The following is a 22,863-nucleotide window of genomic DNA, read 5'->3' as shown; positions in this document are numbered from 1 at the left end:
GTTAAATATTAATAAAATTTATCACATTAGAGACTAAATTGATGAATATTAATATTTAAAAGCTAATGCAATTTTATTATCTTAAGATTCAAGGAAATTCTTCTTGCTATGTTCTAAATTAACTCATGCATTCGGTGGGGGAGACTAGTGGAGGGGATGTGGATTGATTAGTTATGAAATAATGTTATTTATAATATATGTATTTAATTGTGGGGTTACTTTCCTTACGTGGTTGTTTGATAAGTGGGGTTTGGTTTGTCTTGTTGTTGGAATTGTGGGCATATGCTATTATTCAATCGGTGTCTGAGGCCCCTGGAATCTGTGACTACTTTTGCTTCTTTTTGTGCATTTTAAGCTAAACTGATGCTACACTTCTGAGGAAAAGTTGAAAATCCCTTCCTCTCTGATTGTTCTTGGAGTGTGGTGGTTTGGCTTGAGGCTTGAATTAGAATGCAAAAAAAATAAGGTACTACCAAGGGGCAGGGATCATATCATATACGATAAAAATAATAATAATAATCAAAACACTACAGAAAGTTAGATTTCAGAGGTTAGAATGGACCGCATTGGAAAGGGTCCCACACTGAAATCACCAGGTCAAAAACATCAATGGTTTTTGGGATGTAGTGGGTCACACCCATCATTTAATTACAGAAATTCAGAAAATGGTGTGTTATGTGGGGTTGGGTGCCTTAAATTTTGACCCAAGAAAAAAAGTTAATGTCGTCCATGTAAAGCAACTTTGCTGTAAGTTCCATGCGATTCATTGTGTTTTTCACTTGGGAAATTATTTATGCTAGCTACCTACTTTTATTCCACTAAAAACTCATTTGTGGATGGTGCGAGAAAAGGGGCAACAAAGAAAAATAGAAAAGAAAAAAAAAAGAGTAATTAAAGACATTGAACAATATGTGGAATTTACGTATAAAAAGATTCTGAACTCTTTTTACTATATGTGATCTCAGGTCCTGGACAAATACATTGCTTTTGGCAACAAATGATTAAATTACGCTTTATTTTTAATTGAAAAATGTATTTTAGTCAGTCTACCTCACGGATGAATTACAAGTTACTTAAATGAAAATAATTTGATTTTGCATTTATTCAATAAATATCCCATTACATGCGTGCTTTCATTTCAAAGTATTCATTCTAACACATGAAAGAACTAAAACAAACATTTTTCAAATTACAAAAATAAAAAAAGTAATTTATAACAAAAAATTATTTGACTATAAATATATTTAACCCTTGAAAGAAATTATGGGTTTTTTAAAAAATTTCCCCATTTTTTAAAATTTCATTAACATTTGATTTTGAATACTTTATTATAGGTGTTATAAAAAAAAATAAAAACCTCTTTTGTTGACCTTAGAATTTTAATTTATTACATCTTTTAAAATTTTAAAGATGATAATAGGAATTATGACACCTTCTACCTCGACATACATATTTATATAATATCATATATAAAAATGCATAATTAATCAAAATAATTTTATTCAATAAACATAAAAGAGCTCAAGTAAGTAAAATGTTCACATTTCCATTAATCACCAAATTAAAAACTTGTCAAATAAGGGTATGAAAACATATTTGGTCCAAAATAAAGTCATCCAATTTTTTTACAAAAGAAACAAGTTAAGCAGTGAAATAACATAAAATAACATGTTCACAGACCATTATGCAAATAATACCGAAATCCATGTCTCAATGTCACATCATATCAGAGCATCGTGTTTTAGTGTCCTCTGGCATAAGGTTTTTCATAGTCATCCACCTAATCATCTGCTCCCACGAATACAAGATTCGAGAACATCATAGGATTCAAACACAAATAATATACAGGGAGTGAGTGATCATATTCCTAACTAATAGAGAGAAACAAAACAACATAGATATACATATCATATAAATGAAATACAACTTACTTAAACACAGTTCATGTCATTCCACCACTTATCGTGTGACATCACATCTGAACACTACATGCCTCACACATTTTCACATCATTCTCATACTCAAGGATCAAAACACAATATCACTCAATCAATTAATATCGATCAATACAGAAGCGTTATGCAACAAATATACTAAGACTCAATCCTATATGTAATGTGGTACTATGTCAGTGAAAAACCTCATTAGATGCCTAGGAGTACATGACAAGACAAACCATACACTGGTAAGTCAGGTTACTCTCACTAGGTAAAATCATAGGGAGACTAGTCAAGGTCACTTTGTTTTGTGAGAATGCTCCAACCATATGGGATTAGCATAGGCTTCAAGGAACATTCAAACTGAATGTATTTACCCTTAAGGCTTACACTCCGAAGAGTCCGCCATGACTTCTCCCTCCTAATTCAGGTCCAACCCAGAAAATATTTTAACACGCAGACTCTATTTATGAACGGTACAAAACACACGACTCCTCAATTATTCTCAAAATAATTTTTACTTGTCATGCCTCAAAGTGATTAAACTCATTAGGTTCCCACAATAGATCTCATCACAATATCGTCATGAATTAACTCGTTGCCCTAAAAGGTCTTATAGTCGTGTGATTGTACAATTCATAGTTCACAACTCAATGCACACAACATCTCAATACACATGTGTGATCTCACAATTTAACATATACTCAACTTGTCACTCACATAGTTCATCACACTTCTATAATCCCAAGACAACACGTTATTGCGTTTCATGCATTATATACATGTCACACAATAATAATATTAATATGTTATGTTCATATGATTAAACCCCTCAAACAATTTCACATAATCATATCAAAAGGAATCAAATCATAGGTCAAAAACATAAAAACACTAAGAGCACATAATTTTATCAACCAATTTTCATCAGGGCGTCAATTGATCCATCAAACAAAACAATCTCATAATTATAATCATAAAGAAAGAATCACAATACAGTAAACATCCCAAAATAAATCTCAATTTGATCCTCTAAAGATCCCTACACACGGTCATTTTAATCCCAATTACGATAAGCTCATCTATTACTTCTAAGCAGGCTCATGTGTGTAGTCTAATAGTGGTAGCGGCATCTCTAATAGTTTTCTAAGATTATTCAAACTTTTTCTTTAGTTACTCTACTAGGATTTCCAAGTGTTAGAGAGAAGGAGAAGGGATTAGAATCTTCATTTCACTGTCTCCATACAAGGGACGTTTCTATCACGATAGACATTATTTTGCAACTCCAAATGGTGAGAATGTGTGAAAGTAAATTATGAAGTTGGTGTTTAAATTTCACGATGATCCAACGGTTAACAAGTTCAGGATTGTAGTTTTACTGGGACAAGTTTTGGTATATGTGAGAAAAAAAAAAAAAGCTACATGCGAGAGACATTTGTCTCACCACAGATATTATTTCGTAAATCCCAACTGTGAGAATGTGCGAAATTAAGTTCTGAACCAGGTTTTTAAATTTCACAACAATATAACAGATAACAACTCTGGGATCATATGTTTACTAAGACATATTTGAATGTATGCGAAAAAAGAGAGGGTATTGGGAGAGGGAAATAGAAAACGAATTTGAAAGGAGGAGAGAGTAGAAACCTATCGAAAATGACCTAATATATCTCTATTTATAGCTAAGGCACTTTCAATCTATTATTTACTCTATTTTTTATTTTTTTATTTTATAAAACAAAGCTCTATTTTACTCCATATCAAATGAATAAATAAAACATCCTTTTTATTTTCTAAGAACATACATTTATTTTATTTATCTTAAAACTATTATTTTAATTAATAAAAATATTTCTCCTTATTTATTTAATTACAAAATTCTCATTATTTTTCTAAAACTCTATTTATTTATAAATAATTTTTTATAATTTATTTTATGAAAAATAAGATGTTACAAGAATTCTACTAATTGTTGATGTAATAAAATGAATCAGAGAAAAAAATATCTGTAACAAAATCATTTATATAAGGTGAATTAAAATATGTTATATATTAATATCTTAAAATATTAATTTAGATTTTTATTTTGGTATTAAAAAGTGATAGCACAAGAAGACACCCTGATTCTACTAGGTAGTGTGTCCAATAGTATGGATTTGCTAGCAGAAATTCACCTAAACGATTATTTATAGGTCCAAACTGTTGCAAGTGATTTCACCTAATTACATTTATCCAATTAGCCTTTAAGCGTCCAGAATCTCCTAATAGAAGGCTGTCCATTAAGAAAGTAATAACAATGGAATTTAAAAGGGGTACACTTGTGGATCACGAACCACCACATAAAGAGACCTGACACCACACTCTAACCCAAAACCTTAAGGCTTAAGTTTATGGGTCTTCTCCTCACTTATATGGTGCTCAACCTTTCCACTTCTACCTGATGTGGGACTTCACTTCACACTTGTAACCCAACACATCTCCCCCTCAAGATCCACGAGTATAGCCATGGCCACCTGCGGTACTTGCCCTGCCCGCTAGCCATTCTGGCCACCCCGCTCCACCAGCGGGGCACGCTGTACTGCTAGCTATTCTGGCCACCTGCGGTATCACCAACTCCGAACCATCGGCTCTGATACCAATTATTGGGGAAATTCGAGAGGTACACCTGTGGACCACGAGCCACCATATAAGGAGACCTGACACCATAGAGAGCTTTCGATTACTCCACGGGATTTCCTTAGTTTAAAGGGATTAGTGGGAGTCTTCTTAGTTTAGAGGATGCAGTGGGAGCAATGACATTAGAAGAGGGAAAGGTGAAGATCGAGAAATTCGATGGCAGAGATTTCAGCTTTTGGAAGATGCAGATAAAGGATTATCTATATCAAAAGAAGTTATATCAGCCCTTATCAGGGGTTAAGCCAGAAGACATGAAGCAAGAAGAATGGAACTTGCTAGATCGACAGGCTCTTGGCGTGATCAGATTGACATTAGCCAAGAACGTCGTGTTCAACATCGTGAATGAGAAGACTACTGCAGGCTTAATGAAGGCGTTATCAGATATGTACGAGAAGTCGTCGACAACCAACAAAGTATACTTGATGCGTCGGTTGTTCAACCTCAAGATGGGAGAATGTATCTCTGTAACTGATCATATTAATGAATTTAATACTATTCTTGCCCAGTTGGAATCAGTGTAGATTAAATTTGAGGATGAGGTGAAGGCATTGATTCTATTGTCATCACTACCGGATAGTTGAGCTGCAACTGTTACTGCAGTTAGTAGTTCTACAAGGGAGAACACATTAAAGCTTAGTGACATCCGTGACTTGATCTTAAGTGAAGATGTTCGCAAGAGAGATTCAGGAGAATCTTCCAGTCATGTTTCCAATTCAACATTGAATACTGAAGGCAGGGGAAGGACTACCCAGAAGGGTCAGAATGGTCGAGGCAGATCAAAGTCAAGAAGGAAAGGTCAGAGAAAATTTCAAAGTGACGTTACTTGCTGGAATTGTGACAAGAGAGGTCACTTTAACAATCAATGCAAGGCACCAAAGAAGAACAAGTTGCACAAAAACAAGAAGCACGATGATGATGAATTCGCAAATGCAGCAACTGATGAACTTGATGATGCATTAATTTGCAGTTTGGATAGTCCTGTTGATTCATGGATCATGGACTCAGGTGCGTCGTTCCACACTACTCCCTCTAAAGATTTATTGTCTAACTATATTTGTGGAAGATTTGGAAAAGTTTACCTTGCAGATGGAAAATCTCTTGACATTGTCGGAAGAGGTGATATCAACATCAAGACCTCCAGTGGATCCCTATGGACATTGACAATGTCAGACATATTCCTGCCTTAAAGAGAAATTTAATATCTATAGGGCAGTTGGATGATGAGGGACATCACACCACTTTTGGAGATGGAGCTTGGAAGGTAACAAAAGGCAATCTCATTGTGGCTCGTGGAAAAAAGCGAGGATCTCTTTACATGATTGCAGATGAGGATATGGTAGCAGTTACTGAGCCTGTCAATAATTCAACCATGTGGCATCAAAGACTTGGACACATGAGTGAAAAAGGAATGAAGCTTATGGCGGCAAAGGGTAAGCTATCAAGCCTCAAGCATGTTGATGTTGGTGTTTGTGAACATTGTATCCTTGGAAAACAGAAAAAGGTCAACTTCTCAAGGGTAGGGAAGACTCTTAAAGTTGAAAAGCTAGAATTGGTGCACACGGATGTTTGGGGGCTAGCCCCAGTGAAATCTGTTGGAAACTCACGCTATTATGTCACCTTTATCGACGACTCTACCAGAAAGGTATGAGTTTATTTTCTTAAAAATAAATCTGATGTGTTTTCTGTGTTTAAAAGATGGAAAACAGAAGTTGAAAATCAGACAGGTCTAAAGGTTAAAAGTCTGAAATCTAACAATGGCGGAGAGTATGATAGTCAGGAGTTTAAAGACTTCTGTTCAGAACATGGGATCAGAATGATCAAGACAATACCAAGAACACCTGAGCCTTAAAGTTTTGGGTTAGAGTGCGGTGTCAGGTCTCCTTATGAGGTAACTCGTGGTCTACAGGTGTACCCCTCAAATCTCCCTAACCCAGCATCTATAGCAGGTGTTGCTTAAAAAAAATATTATTTTGATATGACACACATGATTTTGAATTACTTAAAATTGGATAGAGTTTCATATGTAAGCAACTATTACCCATGAGTTATATGTACTTAATTTTATATTAAATATAAGAGAGAAATATAATATTTGTAAGTTAAACAACTTGTCAATCAAAATACTCATTAGAAAAAAAAAATTAAATGAGTTAGCTATGATATATATTAGGTTATTTATATCAAAACTATTGGATATGCTTTAAGAAAAATGGAAGTTCGTACCGAATCATTAAGTAATTGGGTTAATGACCTGTATTTACTAATTAATTTAAAATTAAACGAAATGTCAGGAATTATTATAGTATATTGTAATTTATGCTTAATTATATATTCTCAACTTTAATTCGCATTAATATAATTAAGTTCGAAATCTTTCACCTTTTTTAGAATACAAATGTTACAATTTTTGCGGTCAAAATTCTTTCCTGTTTTTAATTTCTAAAAATGGGGAAGATCACAAACAAATCCATTGTTTTTTGTATACATGAGATCCGAGCTTTACCTTTGAGTTTATTGGTAATGACTATATCATATAAAACTCCTTATTCTTGGAAAATGACCCTTGATGGTTCTATGGAAGACCCCTTGATCCATATGAAAGGTGTGTGCATGTGCTCCTTCTCTAAACATGCGGTTATTACCAAAATATAAGTCCATCCTTTCAGATCACGTGAGCGGTACTATGAAATGTAGTGCGGCTTATAAATAATATAGAAATGTGCAGAAAAAAATATAATAATGGGACTGCCAAGAAGTAAAGAACAAAGGCAAAAGAACAAGCAAAATGTTCCAGTATATTGTTTTTGACTGGTGTAGGCATTAATTAATTGAAGTTGGGAGCCATATATGGGAGACAAAAGAACAATTTTGCCAGAGGTAGAATCATAGAAGGATGAAGCAAATTATGTGTAATCTGTCATATGTCATTTATTTTTAAGGAAATGCATATTTTAAGAAATTTATTAATCATATAAATTATTGTGAAAAATATTATTTTTTTCCTGATAAAAAGTATATTTATTAAAAAGTTATAATGCACATATAAATCATTTAAGTTTTTAAGTAATATATATTTCTTTCATTTTACTTTATATGACGTTTTAGAAAAAAAAAGTTTTAAATTAGTTGTCAAACATTGATTTTTTTTTCATGAAATACTCTTATTCGGAGTAAATAGTTGTTACAGTGTAGTAAATGAAAAAAAAAACTAATTATATAATTAGAGAGATAAGAAATACATTAGAGTTACACAATATATTTTTATCAAAGTTAAACTATTAATTACATTTTTTATCTGTGTCAAAATCTTATATGTCATATACAATGAAACAAACGAAGGACATAATAAATAAGAGTATTGTTAATGAGACGATTAACTTCTTAATTTTTAAAATGGCAAAATGGGAGACAAGCTAAAATATTCAAAATGATATATAGACAGGAAATTATATTATGCTGGCGAGAGTAAAAATAAGTAACTTTAGTTGGAGCTCATATTCAAATCTTATAGCTGAGAAAATTATAGTTGGGACGAGAAACTCACTACTAAGAAAGTGGGAATTATCTACCGAAAATAGCTATCGGAAATTATTGGTGACAAACAACAATCAATTTAGTCATTGGTGACATAAATTGTCATTTGTACAAACCAGCGATCGATTTTTCTTGTTTAACAACCAATTTTGTTAGTGATTAATTCATGATTTTCTAATAGTAACTCCACCTAAAAGTGGTTAGTTATATTTTTTTAAGTAAAGATTAGTCATAAAAAATAATTCGTATCAATTAATATGTGTGTTTTAAAAAAAACATAAATTTATATAAAAAAAATAAACGGGCCAACGATTTGTCCAAGCTAATTAGAAAACCACAGCTTGTAATAGATTTCGACCAGCCTGCTTTCCACCCTTTCGGCTTATCTGCTTAATCATATTTTATTTAACCTTCCTTCTCTCTCTTTCTATCATTTTTATTTTCAATTTAAAAAAATATAGAGACCCCCTTTAAATATTATACTTATGCATACTTATATCTACAGATTATGAATATTCGTGAGCTTCAGCCATTGTGCCAAAAGTTTTGTTAAATTAAACTCAAATCCGGCTAGATCATAATGTTCACATATTTTATACTTCTCACTCTAATATAACTAAAATACCTAACTTTATGCTGATTAAGGTTTTAAGTTATGTTCATTTAATTTTCTTTATTTCATATAAAAATAACTGTATTTTCTAAATTATTTTTAACCATATTTATTGTAAATGATGTTGATACTTGGACTGAGGGGGTCTCCCTCTAAGTAAATTGTTATAAATTTCTTGATATTTAAATTTAATTTCTACATATAAAAAACTTAAAGATATTTTTAGAATAAAAATATTAAATAAGATTGAGTTAAAGTTCGTGACTTGCGAGCAAGGGTTTAAGCTCGTGACTTACTTGTCAGTTACCTGAAGTACTCTGCAGATTATATATATATATATATATATATATATATATATATATATATATATATATATATATATATATATATATATATATATATATCATATGAAAATTTATCTTATGCTAGTTTTTATATCTTATGCTAGTTTTTAACACAAACTTTTATTAAGTGGGATATCAAAATACAATATCTGATTAGAGCCAACATTAATTAAAAATACTTAATTACAAAATTATTTCAATGTTTTATCTAGTTTTAATTGAATTTCTCCTTTTAATATTGATCGGGATTTTTTAATTTTTGGACTTTGGATAATTTTGTTATTGTGTAGTTGGATGAGCTGAGGCAAATATATGAGGAACAACCGGAATTTTTGGAAGAGGTGACTTTTGGTGTAAATATTAATTGAGTAGAAAAATTATATATATTTTCTTCATGATACATCTTTTGCAGGTTTCATCATTGCAACTTTCTTATACATTAAGCCATGGGAGTATTATAAATACTCTGTTTTATAGAAAATGATTCTTTTTAATTGGTATACTACCACTGGATCTTACGTTTAGTTCTAATATCTCTTGTATAGTTTGTGGAAATTTCAAATTTGCATGGCATAGTTTGTTAGCTGGATAGTACTTCAAGCCCTTTTTTCACTTCACTGCATGCAGACCTTTTTATCTTAAATTCATATACATTGTTAATATACTAATGATTGATGACATTGTAAGCCCAGGCTAACCGTAAGTCCATAAGCCCACTTAACTTAATATTTCTAAAATAAATATCCAAGCAAGTTTTTATTTTCATTTTCCCATCTCTTTCACTGTTTTTTGTTTTCTCACCACAAACCTTTTACATTCATTCCTATATGACTAGATGCGGAATGCATATGGCATATACTCATATCACATGACTTCTCCAGTTCTCCTTTTGCCTTTGTATTATGTTTTGTTCATCTCTTTCTCTCTAATTCTTTTTTTTTTCTTCTTATTTTCTATTTTAAAAATTAACATCTTTGAGTTTCTAATGTCCAGCTTCCATGAGTAAAACATATGCATGATTCTATTTGATTAAAGCTTATTTTTTTATGAATTATGACTAACAGAAACTGCAAGGCTGGAAATACAAAGTTCTTTGTATTCTTATTGTAGTTTCACTAACAGAAACTTATTGAACCTATAATGTTATATTTCCCGTCAGAGATCTTTGTATTCTTACTATGGTTTCACATAGCATCATTGTCTCTCCTAACTAGTGAATTACTTGATACAGAGCTTTCCAGGAGCATATAATGAGGATGCAGTTTTGAACGCATATCCAAAATGTGAGACATTGCCATGTGAAGACCGAGACTTCATTCAAGGTTTCATATGAAATTTATATTCTTTTATCTTGGTTTCTTATAATAGGATATCATAATCAGTAATTATAAATACTGATTTTAATATTAGATAATAATATTTATTGATTATATATTAGCAATATTGATAATATTGTAATTATAAATACTAATTTTAATATTACATAATAATATTTTTTTATTATTATCAATATTGATAATATTGAAAATATAAATTTTGATTATTAATCGACCTACATTTTAATTGTAGGTTATTTAACATTTAACATTGATTGTGACATAAGCACGATGTTAAAACACACCTTTTTTACATCGTTTATGACTACAACACCGATGTAGAAGGTCTAATTTTTACATCGGTGGTCAGGATAGTACTGATGTAGAAGGTCTAATTTCAACAACGGTTATGATATCAACAACGATGTAGAAGGTCTAATTTCTACATCGGTGGGCAAGACAACACCGATGTAGAAAACATTATTTTTCTACAATGGTCAATTGAGGATTGATGTTGAAATTTTTAACTTTCAACGACATCATATTTAAAAACGGTTGACCACCGATGTTGAATATCGTTTTTGACCGATGTAAAAAGTGTGATATTTAGCAGTGTTTCAGGATCTTGACTTTACAATCAAACACATTCTGCTGAGGGTAAATACTAGATGTTGCCTTCTCAATCTCTTTTCTAATGATCTGAAGAATAAACTTGCGGACCAACTCCTTCAAATCATAGGATGTTGTCTGGTTGGTCATGATCTCCCTCATCTTCCTATAAATCTGAAATGATAAAGGTGTAATTATAATTACTAATATGCAATATTATATAAAAAACACAACATACTTTAAAGTTAAAAGCCACTAATTTCTTTTGGCTATTATATATATATATATATATATATATATATATGCACTTCATTTGGAGAAGTGCAACTAGAAGCATGTGTTAAGGATACCATGTTGACTTTGTACCATAAGTTTCTGAATGGAAAATTAACGAGATTGTTAGTAAACAGAAGTAGCATCTAACTACCAAACATTAGTGCACATACCTGTCTAATCTGGCTTGATTGTGCATAGTAGGTTCTCTTCACTTGGTTAGTTATTCTCTTGGTAACTCCAATGCAAAACATCCTCAATGTGTAGTTATCAGTTGTCTTCACATCCACACGGGCTTCAATTAGAGTTTTTCATTTTTGCACCAATGATCTCAGCTTGTTAGTTTTGAAATCCATTTCCTAAAAATTCAAAGAATAAAACAAAAATTCAAAATTGATGAGTATAATGCAATACAATATTACAATCAAAAGAAGCTTCATGCATGACCCATCATACCCATAAATTTGTCAGAACATTTTTCCCTTGCACATCTTCAGCTCTCAACCTAATCTTCTTGAATGCATGATCCTCATCTCCTTGAAGATCAACCAAGGAGACCTCAAACACTCTATGTTTGAGTCCTTCATAAGCAATAAGTCATTTCAAACAACCATAGTCTAAATAAGCATACAAAGTTCATATCACCAAATCACATACCATAAAACCCATAAAAATAGGCAACTTGAAAGATTCATAAACCCTCGTTCTCCCATAGAAACAAAATGCAATAAGCACACACTTCAAAACAAATATTATTTTTCCCATATTACATAGAGATCTGATGAGAACAACAAACCTCAAAGAGGGAGCTATCATTCTGTTTAGCTTCTCTAAGTTCACTTAGTACATCAAAAACCAAAAAAATCAGCCATTCCATGAAACTCACCAAAACATAATAGAAACAAAGTCCTGTAGCAAAATGAAAGCAAGCATTTATAATAGATTCAACTCAAAAATCAGAACATAAGTCGAAGCTATATGAAAACAAATTTCTGATTTTGAAGACCCATACAATTGACCCACAACACAAAACCAACAAATTTACAATAAAAAAGGAAAAATTCCAATTCTTTGTTGAATATTTGAAAAACAATACCTTGGTACCCTGGGTATGAGAGATAAAGGTTTTGCCAACATTTTTCACTTGAAAAAGAGAAGGGGCCTTAATGTCATACAAATCCTTCTTGGCAAAGGGATCAACTTTGCACATTCATACAAAAACCAAACAAATCATTGAATTTTGAATGTTTACGCAAAAACACAAATGAAACAGAATAAAAGGGAATAGAAACAGAAGATACTAACGCCTTCTTCTTGCCACCCTTCTTTATGGTTAAATCAAAACCAAAACATAAACACAAACACAAACAATAACTGAGGAATGCATTGAGCTAATGAATCAAACCTTGAAGCAATGCTTCTTTTGACAAGTCCACTTTCCTCATTTTGCTCCTTCAACAAATTCTTAATGGCCTCGAAGATGGAGCAGAAAATGATGTCAACTTTTTCTAGGGTTTTGCAGTGCGTTGTGGCGATGAAGACACTGTTGAGGACTACATCGATGATGACATTGGCGAGGCTCTTTTGCTCATTGAGAGGGATGCTAAGCTTGTCGAAGTAGCGGGGAAGCTTTAGGTTGGCGTCGTCGAGGGATTGGAGTAAGGGCTTATTCTTCGACTTAGAGTAGTAGCAGATGTTCTGGAACTCGATGGAAAGGGGGGGGGGGGTAAGTGTTGTCGAACCACGTGGGTTCCTTCATGGACTGGAATTTGTCGAAGGCCTTGAGGCGGAATTCGAACATCCACTGGAACTCCCCTTTCAGGGATGGGATCAGAGCCAGAGCAAGAACGTTCGACAATGGTGATTTTGACGATGACAATGGGTTCAACATCGGCGGCAGACAAGAGTGACAACACAGAGAGTAAGGGTGAGGAGATGAGAGAAACTAGATTAGCAAAAAAGAAATGAGCAGGAAAAGTAATTAAGCGAGAACCAAAATATTTAAAGGCATTCAAATTTCAAAGACAATTTTTAGAGATAACTCTTTTTGAAAGCAAGCATTTAAAGACAATTTTTAGAGGATTGTCTTTGAAAGCTTGTAGTATTTTTTACAAGTAAGGTTTTATAAAATCGTCCTTGATTTAGTGTCGTAAAATATCTTTTTTTAGTAGTGAGAACCAACACAAGAATCAACAGTAAGACGATGAACCAGAACAAAAACCAAGATCCAAAATCCAAAATTAACAAAGAACATTAGTAAGCAATAGCTTCATACATCTAAATCTTAATATTTTAACACAGGATATTTTTGCCATGCATCCATCTTTCTGGTGACTAAAGCTAAACAACAATCAACAACAAGAACAAAAAACCATTGTAAGCAATAGCACACACATCCATCATCTCTTAAAACCTAATTATTTGGACCTAGTCCCATCTTAGCATTTCAACACAAAAAGTATTTCCTTCTCATCCATCATCCTCGTAAACTAAAAGTCAGTAGCAGCAATCTAAACAATAAAATAGATAAAAGAACAAAAAAAAAAACTTGAAGATCTTCATGGAGGTAGCTTCATGAAAACTTTAACACATTTAAGACAGGCATGATGCACGTCCACCGCCTCCTTTGGAAGCCGATTCTTGAAACACCTTTGCTCGCCCATTGCACCGTTTTGCACAATCCCCCTTCCTCAACGACACAATCAACATTTAAAGAGGAACGAAGATGAGGAACTCGACGCCGACAAGCTCCACTGCAAGCACGCACGATCGCAAGGTCTCCATCCAGAAGGAAGCTTCTTAGGTAGAGATTTTGCGTGAGTAATTCCAAGAGATAGAGAAAGGGTTAGAGCAATTGATGAATTTTTTGTCGCCCTTTGATACCTAATTTGTATTTTCAATATTCAGTTATAAATTATCTTTTGTGGGTTCCATGGCTGAAGTGGCTTTGAAGAAGATGGGTTTTTTAAAATGTTTGATTGGTACGAGAATACCAAGATGGGGCAACTTGCACTTTAACGTAGATGTGGTTTTTAAATGTTTGATTGGTAATATGAGAATATAAGGATGGCTTTTGTTTTTGAAATGTTATTTAATCCCAGTTTCTCGAACAAAAAAATTGATTTTTGAATTATTAAAAATCATATTATTAGCAAATTTTTTGGCAAATTTTAATTGTCAAAAATAAAAACTGCTACAATTCAATTGTCACACTAACATTTAACAGGAAAACTTGATGGCAATGATAAAAACAAAAATAGTGTATTCAGTAAGTCTAATCATATTTCAGTTGAGGGATTGAAAATAAAAATCTTAAATAATTGAGAGATTAAAAATATATTTTATACTTATACAAGAAATATTTGGATAGACACCGATCCAACATTAAATATTATTTAAATACATACATTAATATTATTTAATACATTAAATACGTACATATACTGTGTAATATTAATTTATGTTAAATTTAATATAAATGATAATACTTCCTTTATTTCCAAATTAGTGTTTTCCTAAGTTGTTTTACACAAATTTATAAAAGTTATGCAAGCTATGCAATAAAGTTTCACAAAACTAACCTTACTATAACACTTATTCTGAGACAATTAATTTTTTTTTTCAAATGCACACTTATTTTAGAACAAAGTAATCTTTACATGTGTGTTAAATGCATACATTAAATACATATGTATATGATATTAATTAATTTTATAACATTAATTATATATTATAATTAATTAATGTAATAAATGATATTATTTAATGTTTATATAAGTGCTACATTAATAAAGTGTGTATGTGTGATATCAATTATATATTATATTTAATAAACATAATAAAAAATATTATTTAATATTTATATAATTATAAATACTACATTAATAAAGTGTTTAAGCATTGTAATATTAATTATATATTGTATTTAATAAATATAATAAATAATATTATTTAATGAATAAATACATATCTTAATTTGCTAGATTGAGGATATATATATATATATATATATATATATATATATATATATATATATATATATATATATATATATTTGTGCATAGCTCAAAACGAATTGTAATACGACATTGAATGTGGCCGGGAGGAATTGTACCGTTCCCTCCTTCTTACAACTGTTTGGCTTTAGTTGTTTTATTCTGTTTATTTTTCCCTGATGCTTCAAATAATGAGTGAAGATTTGTCTTAACCAGTCAATGAAATATCAAATAATTTAGATATAACTATTTTTCAAAAATTACTTGGTACTTCTTTGATTTGATTGAGATTCGATATTTCATGAATGAGTACAAACCATTCAAAGTGATTTGATGGTGAATTTTATTCCCCTATGTTTGTCTTTTTATGACACATACGCGAGATTTATTTATTGCTAAGTTTTTTAACTTTGTAATTTTCAGTTTTTTTTTTGTTTTTTTAATCTAAAGTGAACTCTGTTATTGTGTTGAAAAAAAAGGAAAACGATACAAAATTTGATCATTTTAGAGTCCGACCAAATAGAGAGTAATTTATTTGATCAAATAGTCCAAGTTGAACAATTTGAATCAAGATCATGTACTTTACTTATCTTAATCCTTGTCTCATGCTCCATCATATATATTGACTGGGGCATCGTTGGTTTTGTTAAATACATAATTAAGTAATTTTAATTAAACTACAAGAGCAATTAAATTGATTTTGTATTTGTGAAAAACATAATTAAAATGAAAATCTTATGTTTAATTAGTTATAGGATGTGTTGATGGGCTTGAGCTGTTTTCGGCCTTGGGAAGGATTTGAGAAGGCCCATCGGGTCTTTAGGGTTTAGTTATGTGTGATGGTATTTAATTAGTGGCAAGCAATTACTTTCTTTGTTGTAGCAGCCACCATAACCTAAAAGACTAGTTTTTCCGTCTCTTGCAAAGCACACGTATCATCTCCATTGATATTCCCCTCTAGTGATTGAAGTTGTGGATCTTCTAAGGCAAAGTTATTTTCTGCTCCTCTTGAGTTAGAAGGCTTACTTGTTACTTGGTAAACCTTGTTTTTTACACTTCTCTCCTTTCTCTTGATGGTTTTACATAAGCTCAAGTTCTCTACTTCTATGAAATCTGATTTGGGTTCTTGTTTTAGGTAAATATTGTGTTCCTTATTTTGGTTGTGGAACCCATTCCTCAAATTGTTGTGCTACTTGGTGTCCCTCGCTCTGCTTTTCAAAGTGACTCTTTTATCTACATCATCATCGATAAACTTAAGAGTATCAAAAAAGCTGTAGTCCATCGACAAGCCTCGAAAGTGCCCAACAAAGGACACTCCTACTAGCCTCGGTCGCCTACCAGACTCATTTGGATTGAGGTCAAAAATGTCAAAGGATAGAAGGTTGTCAAACTTTGCAACAAAGTAGAAAGAGGTGTATGAGTGAGAACATTAGTGGTAGGACCCATTATCTAATATTTGCTTTATGTCCATTATTCTCAATGAGTTTTCAATGAACTTTGGATCCATTGAAAAACTAAAATCAATGTTAAGTCCACGAAAACTAAATCTTGATGAACTTTCAATTTGTCAACTAACCTAAAGTTCATTGAAAACCCACCAACAACTATGGATTTAGTGTTAATTTTAAAGAATGGGTCCTATCACCACGTCTTTCTACTTTGTTGCAAAGTTTGACAACCTATTACCCTTTGAAACTTTTGACCTCAATTTGGATGAGTTTGGTATATAGGCGGTCGATGCTAGTAGGAGTACCCTCTATCTAGCACTTCTAAAGCTTGTCGATGAACTATGACCTCTTTGATATTTTTGAGTTTATGGGTGATGACATTGATAAGACAGTTACAGTGAAAAATGGAGGTGAGTTGAGCAAGGGTCACTACTAGCACAACAATTCAATGGATGGATCTTTGACTATATTGTTTATGGCGGACTCCACAATGGCAATAATGGAAAATGTGAAGAATGTTGTGGCCCCCAATAAGCTCGTAGAGCTTGCTCTTTATTATCCTAAGGCATTATTTAATTTTGATTTCCTTCAAATATCTAAATGTATTAATTCTTTGTTCTTAATAATGGAAAAACATTATTTAAGGTTGGTCATACATAAATTACATCATCAGAAGGAAAAAAAAGTTTTTTTTTTTTTTTTTTTTGTGAATTCTTGGCAAAAGTTTGGTATTTACGCTTGCATTACCTAGGTTTTTTACTACAAAATGAACAATATGAAGAACATTTATGAAATATAGACGATAAAACCAGACACGAGCTTATTGAAGAAGAATCTCAAAGGCAAGATAAACTTGTCTCCAATTTGATTAACATTATTCAAGCAAAAAAAAAAAAGCACTTAAAATACATGGAAATGAGATGCCATAAGAATATGCACTAAATTAACCTTGCTATGATTGGAAAAAATAAACTAATATATTTATACATTTTAAGTCTAGTGGCATATGGATAACTTGAAAAGGATTTTTGTTTATGCGAAAAGTTTAAATTGCAACGAGAATAACAGAGAACAAGCTCTAGTTATGGAAATTGGATTGGAAAAGCGTGAAACACATAATGAAAATGAAATATAAAAGTTAGCAAAAGAAATCAAGAAGAATGCAATGAAAAATAACTCTCTTGCTGCTATGCAACAATAGAAAGTTCATGAATATGTTACGAAGTCGGAAGAAGATCAAAAGATGCACAAAGAACAATTTCATGCTAAAATCATCAAACTTCAAACAAAAGTTCATACACGCAACCAGAGCTGCAATTGGTCAGTCAACAATTAGCAAGATCATTAAATGTGTCAAAGCATATGAAATGTTACATATGAAGATGCAGATTCTGAAGAAGGTAAATACTTTACGAAAACATTAAAGAGACAAGGAAGAATTGCTTGAACCCTAATTAAGATGCATTGAACAAAACATTGATTATTAAAGAGAGAGAGAGAGAGTAATTATGGAAACAACAAAAACACAAAAAGTATATATAACTTTTTAACATGAATGTACACGCAATAAATCTATCATTTACTACTTTGATATCATCTTCACCCTTCTGTACACAATATTGTTCACACTCACCTTTTCATAAAACCAATAAAATGAGCAAATTCACATTATCTTGTATGCATGCTTGAAAATACAACAGTTGTTGAGTTTTTTTTTTCTTTTTTGATGAGCAAAGTTTTATTAAAACTGAAACAACATAAGAAAGCTGAATATTAGCACAATGTGTGCCATAATTCAGCATACATAGTATCATAGGCTCAAATAAAGAGATTAATTAATAAAAACACATCCCCTCCCTTAAAATGCATTTCTTTTGTATCTCCTAACCGAATCTGTTAATTAACGCTGTTAGTGTGTTTACGAAAGATCGAAATTATCCTTTATAATTCTAAAACCTCTCATTTCACTACCCCCTCACATGTTTTAAAATCCCCAAATTAAAAACCCCCAAATTAGAAACCCCAAAATATGTTCTGCGATATGGATTGACTACGGTTCCCTCACAATATATTTCCATTTGTGATCCACACACAATACATTTTTTGGTGTTTCACAAATATCATGCCCCCACTAACACTACCAGAAGATACAATCTTAGATTGAGACATTTTGCCGAACATCCTAGAAGCAACAAACAAAAATCTTAAAAAAACACAATGATATAGCATTCTAAATTTGGAAAATAATGAACAACAATAGCAACACCCAACATCATAGAGCAACACCCAACAATCCATAATAGAAACCCTTAATCCCAAAAAAGCACCAAATAGGTTCATAAAGGAAACAAAAAAAGGCACCTAACTGTGAGACAAACTATGATTTATGTCAAACTATGAAACCTTCAGTACAAAAACAAATAAAACTCACGACCCATGATTAATAACTCGGGAATACATAAAAAAATCGAACAAGTGTATGAAGAAATCAATTTGGCCAATAGGAATCAAACAAAAACTAGCAAATGCATGAAAAACCCCTAAAATGTATGATTTAAACTGTTGGTTGAAAGAAGACATGGATAGTTTTGTCATAAAAATTCTTTTAAAGGACCATGTGACTAACACACATGACTATTCTGGATAAACGAAATTAACATCATTATAAGAGAAGTAATATTAGTATAATTAAAATTTCAAAATAATGAGTATTTGTGTAGGGATCAAATACAGAGGGAATATACTTGTAATATGTCTAAATTTGAGGGGGTATTTGTGTATTTTGCTCTTTTTTTATCTCTAATTTTTTCTTGTGTTTTTCGAAATCCCTATTTTAAATAAAAAGTAATGAAATAGAAATAAAGAAAAGCACCTAGGCGGTGTATTAAGGATTTTGGTCACTAAAACAGGTGTCTAAATATGAAAACTCTATTCTCTTCTCGCATTTTCCTTTGCAGCAACAAGCACACTAGCTCACCCTTAATAGTCAATTGAATTGCATTGCATTCTAGTACCATGCAACTGTTCTGAAAAGTTGGAGTTACACGCTAGTTTTCGTTATCTGAATAGCAATCATTTTGTGAACCTATGTTACTATTATAAGCTTAGATGCGAGATACACAGATATATACGATTCGTTTGCGAAATTTCATACACCGATTTTAGGCGTAATAATAATTTATTTGCTGGATGAATATGCTTGCTTTAATTTGGATTTTGTGTATTTGACCTGAAATATATAAACTTGAACTGAACAAGTGTGATAGGTAATAGTAGCAATAATAAGATAAATGAAATGACATAAATATAGATATTATAAGGAATGGATCTAGTGTAGTTAGGTCTATAGTTTAAGTGCTATATTGACAAATAATTTAGTTACTTTATCACATACTACATCATTCTACCATAGAAGATTTACAGTCTCTCTGCACGGCTTAGGGCTGGCCTTGACTTCGCACTTTACTTCTATTTATGAAATTAAATACAAAAAATAGTACTTATTTTCATAAATAAATTAATAAGAGTATTGTTATTAATCATATTATTCCGTAATGTAAGTCAGTAAGGGTCATGTAGCGATAGCAAAGTGTTACAGAGGTGGCCACCATCGGAGACCTCAATGTGTCACCAATGTTGCATCGATCCTTATAGAGGCATAGATACTTTAGACTTTTTAGAGGGTTAGTGGGAATGCGAAGCTATCCTTAACTTAACCCCAAGTCATATACTTGCTTTAATATTGAGCATAGAATCTCTTCTCCTTGTGCATGAAAATAAATAAATAACATGGTTGATCGGATGTACAATATAAATGGTAGCACTAGAACACAATATGAGTCAAGAAGGAAATACATATGGCGCGTGATGCATCATCTTCAGCATCAGAAACACGAGCAAAGCTCTCTAAATGGGAGAAACCGATGCAAGAAGTTCTTAGAAGAGGAAACGGTATCACGTTGGATTTTTTTCATATAGTTTTTTAGTCATGTTATATAACTTCATGTTAGGCATGAGGCAGCCCCACAAACGGAAATAGGATTATAAAATAAAGATCAGACTCCATGTTTCATATTTCACAATAAAGTCATTGTTATATATAATCTTGCAAAGTTGTACATTTGCACTTGCGTTTTTGTGAGCACGCAACTCATTAGAGGGCTAATCGTGCTAATGATATCATTAAGTTTTCTCTCTTCTTTCTTAACATTATTCTAGTGATGTAACTTTAAGAATGTTGCATTCTGTTAGAACCCATGAATTGATTCTGAAAATTTGGGAACTTGCAGATGCAGCTACGTTATTATGGAGGAACATAAATGTATTAGCTTCGCTTTTGATTGGGATGACAGTGATATGGTTTCTGATTGAGATCGTTGAGTACAATTTCAGGACTAATTTCAGGACTCTCATTTTTCACATTTTCATCACCATGATGCTTGTACTATTCATATACTCCACGTTTGCAAATATATTAAAAAGGTACTAATTTGCTTAAACATCAAACTTAATCGTGGCTATGAATGGAGTCCTTTAAGACATATTGCCAAATAGTAGTAACACCTAATATTTAGAGTGACTCAGCTTATAATATATGTCAACTTCGATCCAAATTCAAATGTATGCTATTGCTTTTAATTCATTGTACTTGTAACTTGCATGTCAAATTGAAGGGTGGTTTTCTTATATGCTTTAGGGGCATACAACATGTACATCGGCAGATCAATTAATCATGACAAATTCATATCCTCTATGGTTGGTATTGAATCTAACTGACGGATCAATCCACTAACTAAAAATTGTGATCAAGGATCCTAAAAAAAAGCTTCAATGGAATTCAGAATAACAAATTTAAGGGAATGGAGTGATTTTCTATAGTTATGCCAGATTTATATTGTTTTATTCTATTTAGAAATCAAATAGCATTCTGAGGTCTATATATGTTGTTTTATTACATTCCCTATATATAGATAGATACGTTCAGCAAAAGTTATCTCCTTATATATATATATATATATATATATATATATATATATATATATATATATATATATATATATATATATTCAGTAAAAGTTATCTGATCCTGGACATTGTTTTACAGGATTTCTTCAGGTGAATTAAGTTTGCGAAACTTTCTTCTGGTATATATATATATAACCCATGTTCATTTTCCTTCATTAAACTAAAGTTAATTTCTTAATTAACAAATACATGAACCTGACATCTCACTTCACAAAAACATTTTCAGATCATTGGTTCCCTCTATATACTGTCAGTGATAGAAAGGTACTTCAGCATTGTCAATTGGCTACATGTTGGTAAGCATTTCTTCACCTTTTTTCTTTTAATTTATGATTTTATGATGAAGTTTAATTTAAGTGTACTAAAAGTTGTCTTCTTTCTTTCTTGTTGATGGTTCATCACTCATGCGAAGGTTTTTTATGCTTGCTAACGCTGCCAATTGTGTATAAATGGCACGTATAGAAATCAACAATGGGTGGAGGTTTCACAAGAACTACCACAACAAAATTCCCAGAGTATCAGTAAAGTAAAAGAAAACCCGACAAACTATTATACTGAAATATTTAAAACATATGGTGTTGTACATACATAAATAGTTGCTATACATTGAAGATAAAAGGTGACGGTTAGCTCCAAAAAAACCATATATAAAATGATGGTTCCAATAAAACAAATACCAAACAATGTTCATGAATTTATTTTTCATACATGTTGTGTGATTCTAAGGTATTTATATGGATTGCTTGTGATGTGTAGTTTTTATATTTTTTATTTATTAAAATCCACTTGCCAGTTTTTTACACTAAACAATTATTGGCTGATTGACCAAATCAAGACACTTTGAAAAATAAAATACTAAACAAGACTCTTTTCAAACATCTTATCAGCATGAGACAGTTTTAACCAGGCCAATATGGTTAACTCATCAGTTAACGTGGTAAGTTTCATGTCACCTTGATTTTTATTTTTTATTTTTTTGAAATAGATCGGCAGTCATGTAGCATGTCACGTGGCAATTTAGTAAATACTTTTAAACTATTTTTATGCAAATAATTATTTGCTTCAGTAAATTTTTAAATAATTATTTGGTTCA

The 22,863-nt window shown here is 31.6% G+C and overlaps 1 protein-coding gene, 1 long non-coding RNA gene and 1 pseudogene across 2 annotated transcripts; 2 read left to right on the top strand and 1 right to left on the bottom strand.

Moving 5' to 3' along the window:
* Positions 1–10,677: 10,677 nt before the first annotated feature.
* Positions 10,678–14,313, bottom strand: LOC114419352 (annotated as a pseudogene).
* A 1,865-nt stretch (positions 14,314–16,178) lies between these two features.
* LOC114418643 lies at positions 16,179–16,872 on the top strand. Its single transcript, XR_003668070.1, has 2 exons — positions 16,179–16,333; positions 16,433–16,872. It is a non-coding gene; the product is annotated as an uncharacterized LOC114418643 (long non-coding RNA).
* Positions 16,873–20,566: 3,694 nt separating this feature from the next.
* On the top strand, positions 20,567–22,505 carry LOC114419168 (reticulon-like protein B9). Its single transcript, XM_028384816.1, has 5 exons — positions 20,567–20,696; positions 21,035–21,227; positions 21,850–21,889; positions 21,997–22,066; positions 22,183–22,505. The coding sequence occupies exons 1-5, from the start codon at positions 20,603–20,605 to the stop codon at positions 22,230–22,232; spliced, it is 447 nt and encodes a 148-aa protein (XP_028240617.1). The 5' UTR covers positions 20,567–20,602; the 3' UTR covers positions 22,233–22,505.
* The last annotated feature ends 358 nt before the right edge of the window (positions 22,506–22,863 follow it).

This window comes from Glycine soja, chromosome 7, assembly GCF_004193775.1.
Source record: "Glycine soja cultivar W05 chromosome 7, ASM419377v2, whole genome shotgun sequence".
Classification (NCBI taxonomy): Eukaryota; Viridiplantae; Streptophyta; class Magnoliopsida; order Fabales; family Fabaceae; genus Glycine; species Glycine soja.
The sequence above is the reverse complement of the archived record's forward strand: the minus strand, read 5'-3'. Positions and strand labels throughout refer to the sequence as shown.

What these genes read in the sequence shown, in the direction of transcription:
- LOC114419168 (XM_028384816.1), top strand. Translation starts at nt 20,603, where the DNA reads ATGGCGCGTGATGCATCATCTTCAGCATCAGAAACACGAGCAAAGCTC. An exon ending in GTTTGCGAAACTTTCTTCTG is followed by an intron (nt 21,890 to 21,996) that starts GTATATATATAT and finishes AAACATTTTCAG; the next exon opens with ATCATTGGTTCCCTCTATAT. An exon ending in TGTCAATTGGCTACATGTTG is followed by an intron (nt 22,067 to 22,182) that starts GTAAGCATTTCT and finishes ACTCATGCGAAG; the next exon opens with GTTTTTTATGCTTGCTAACG.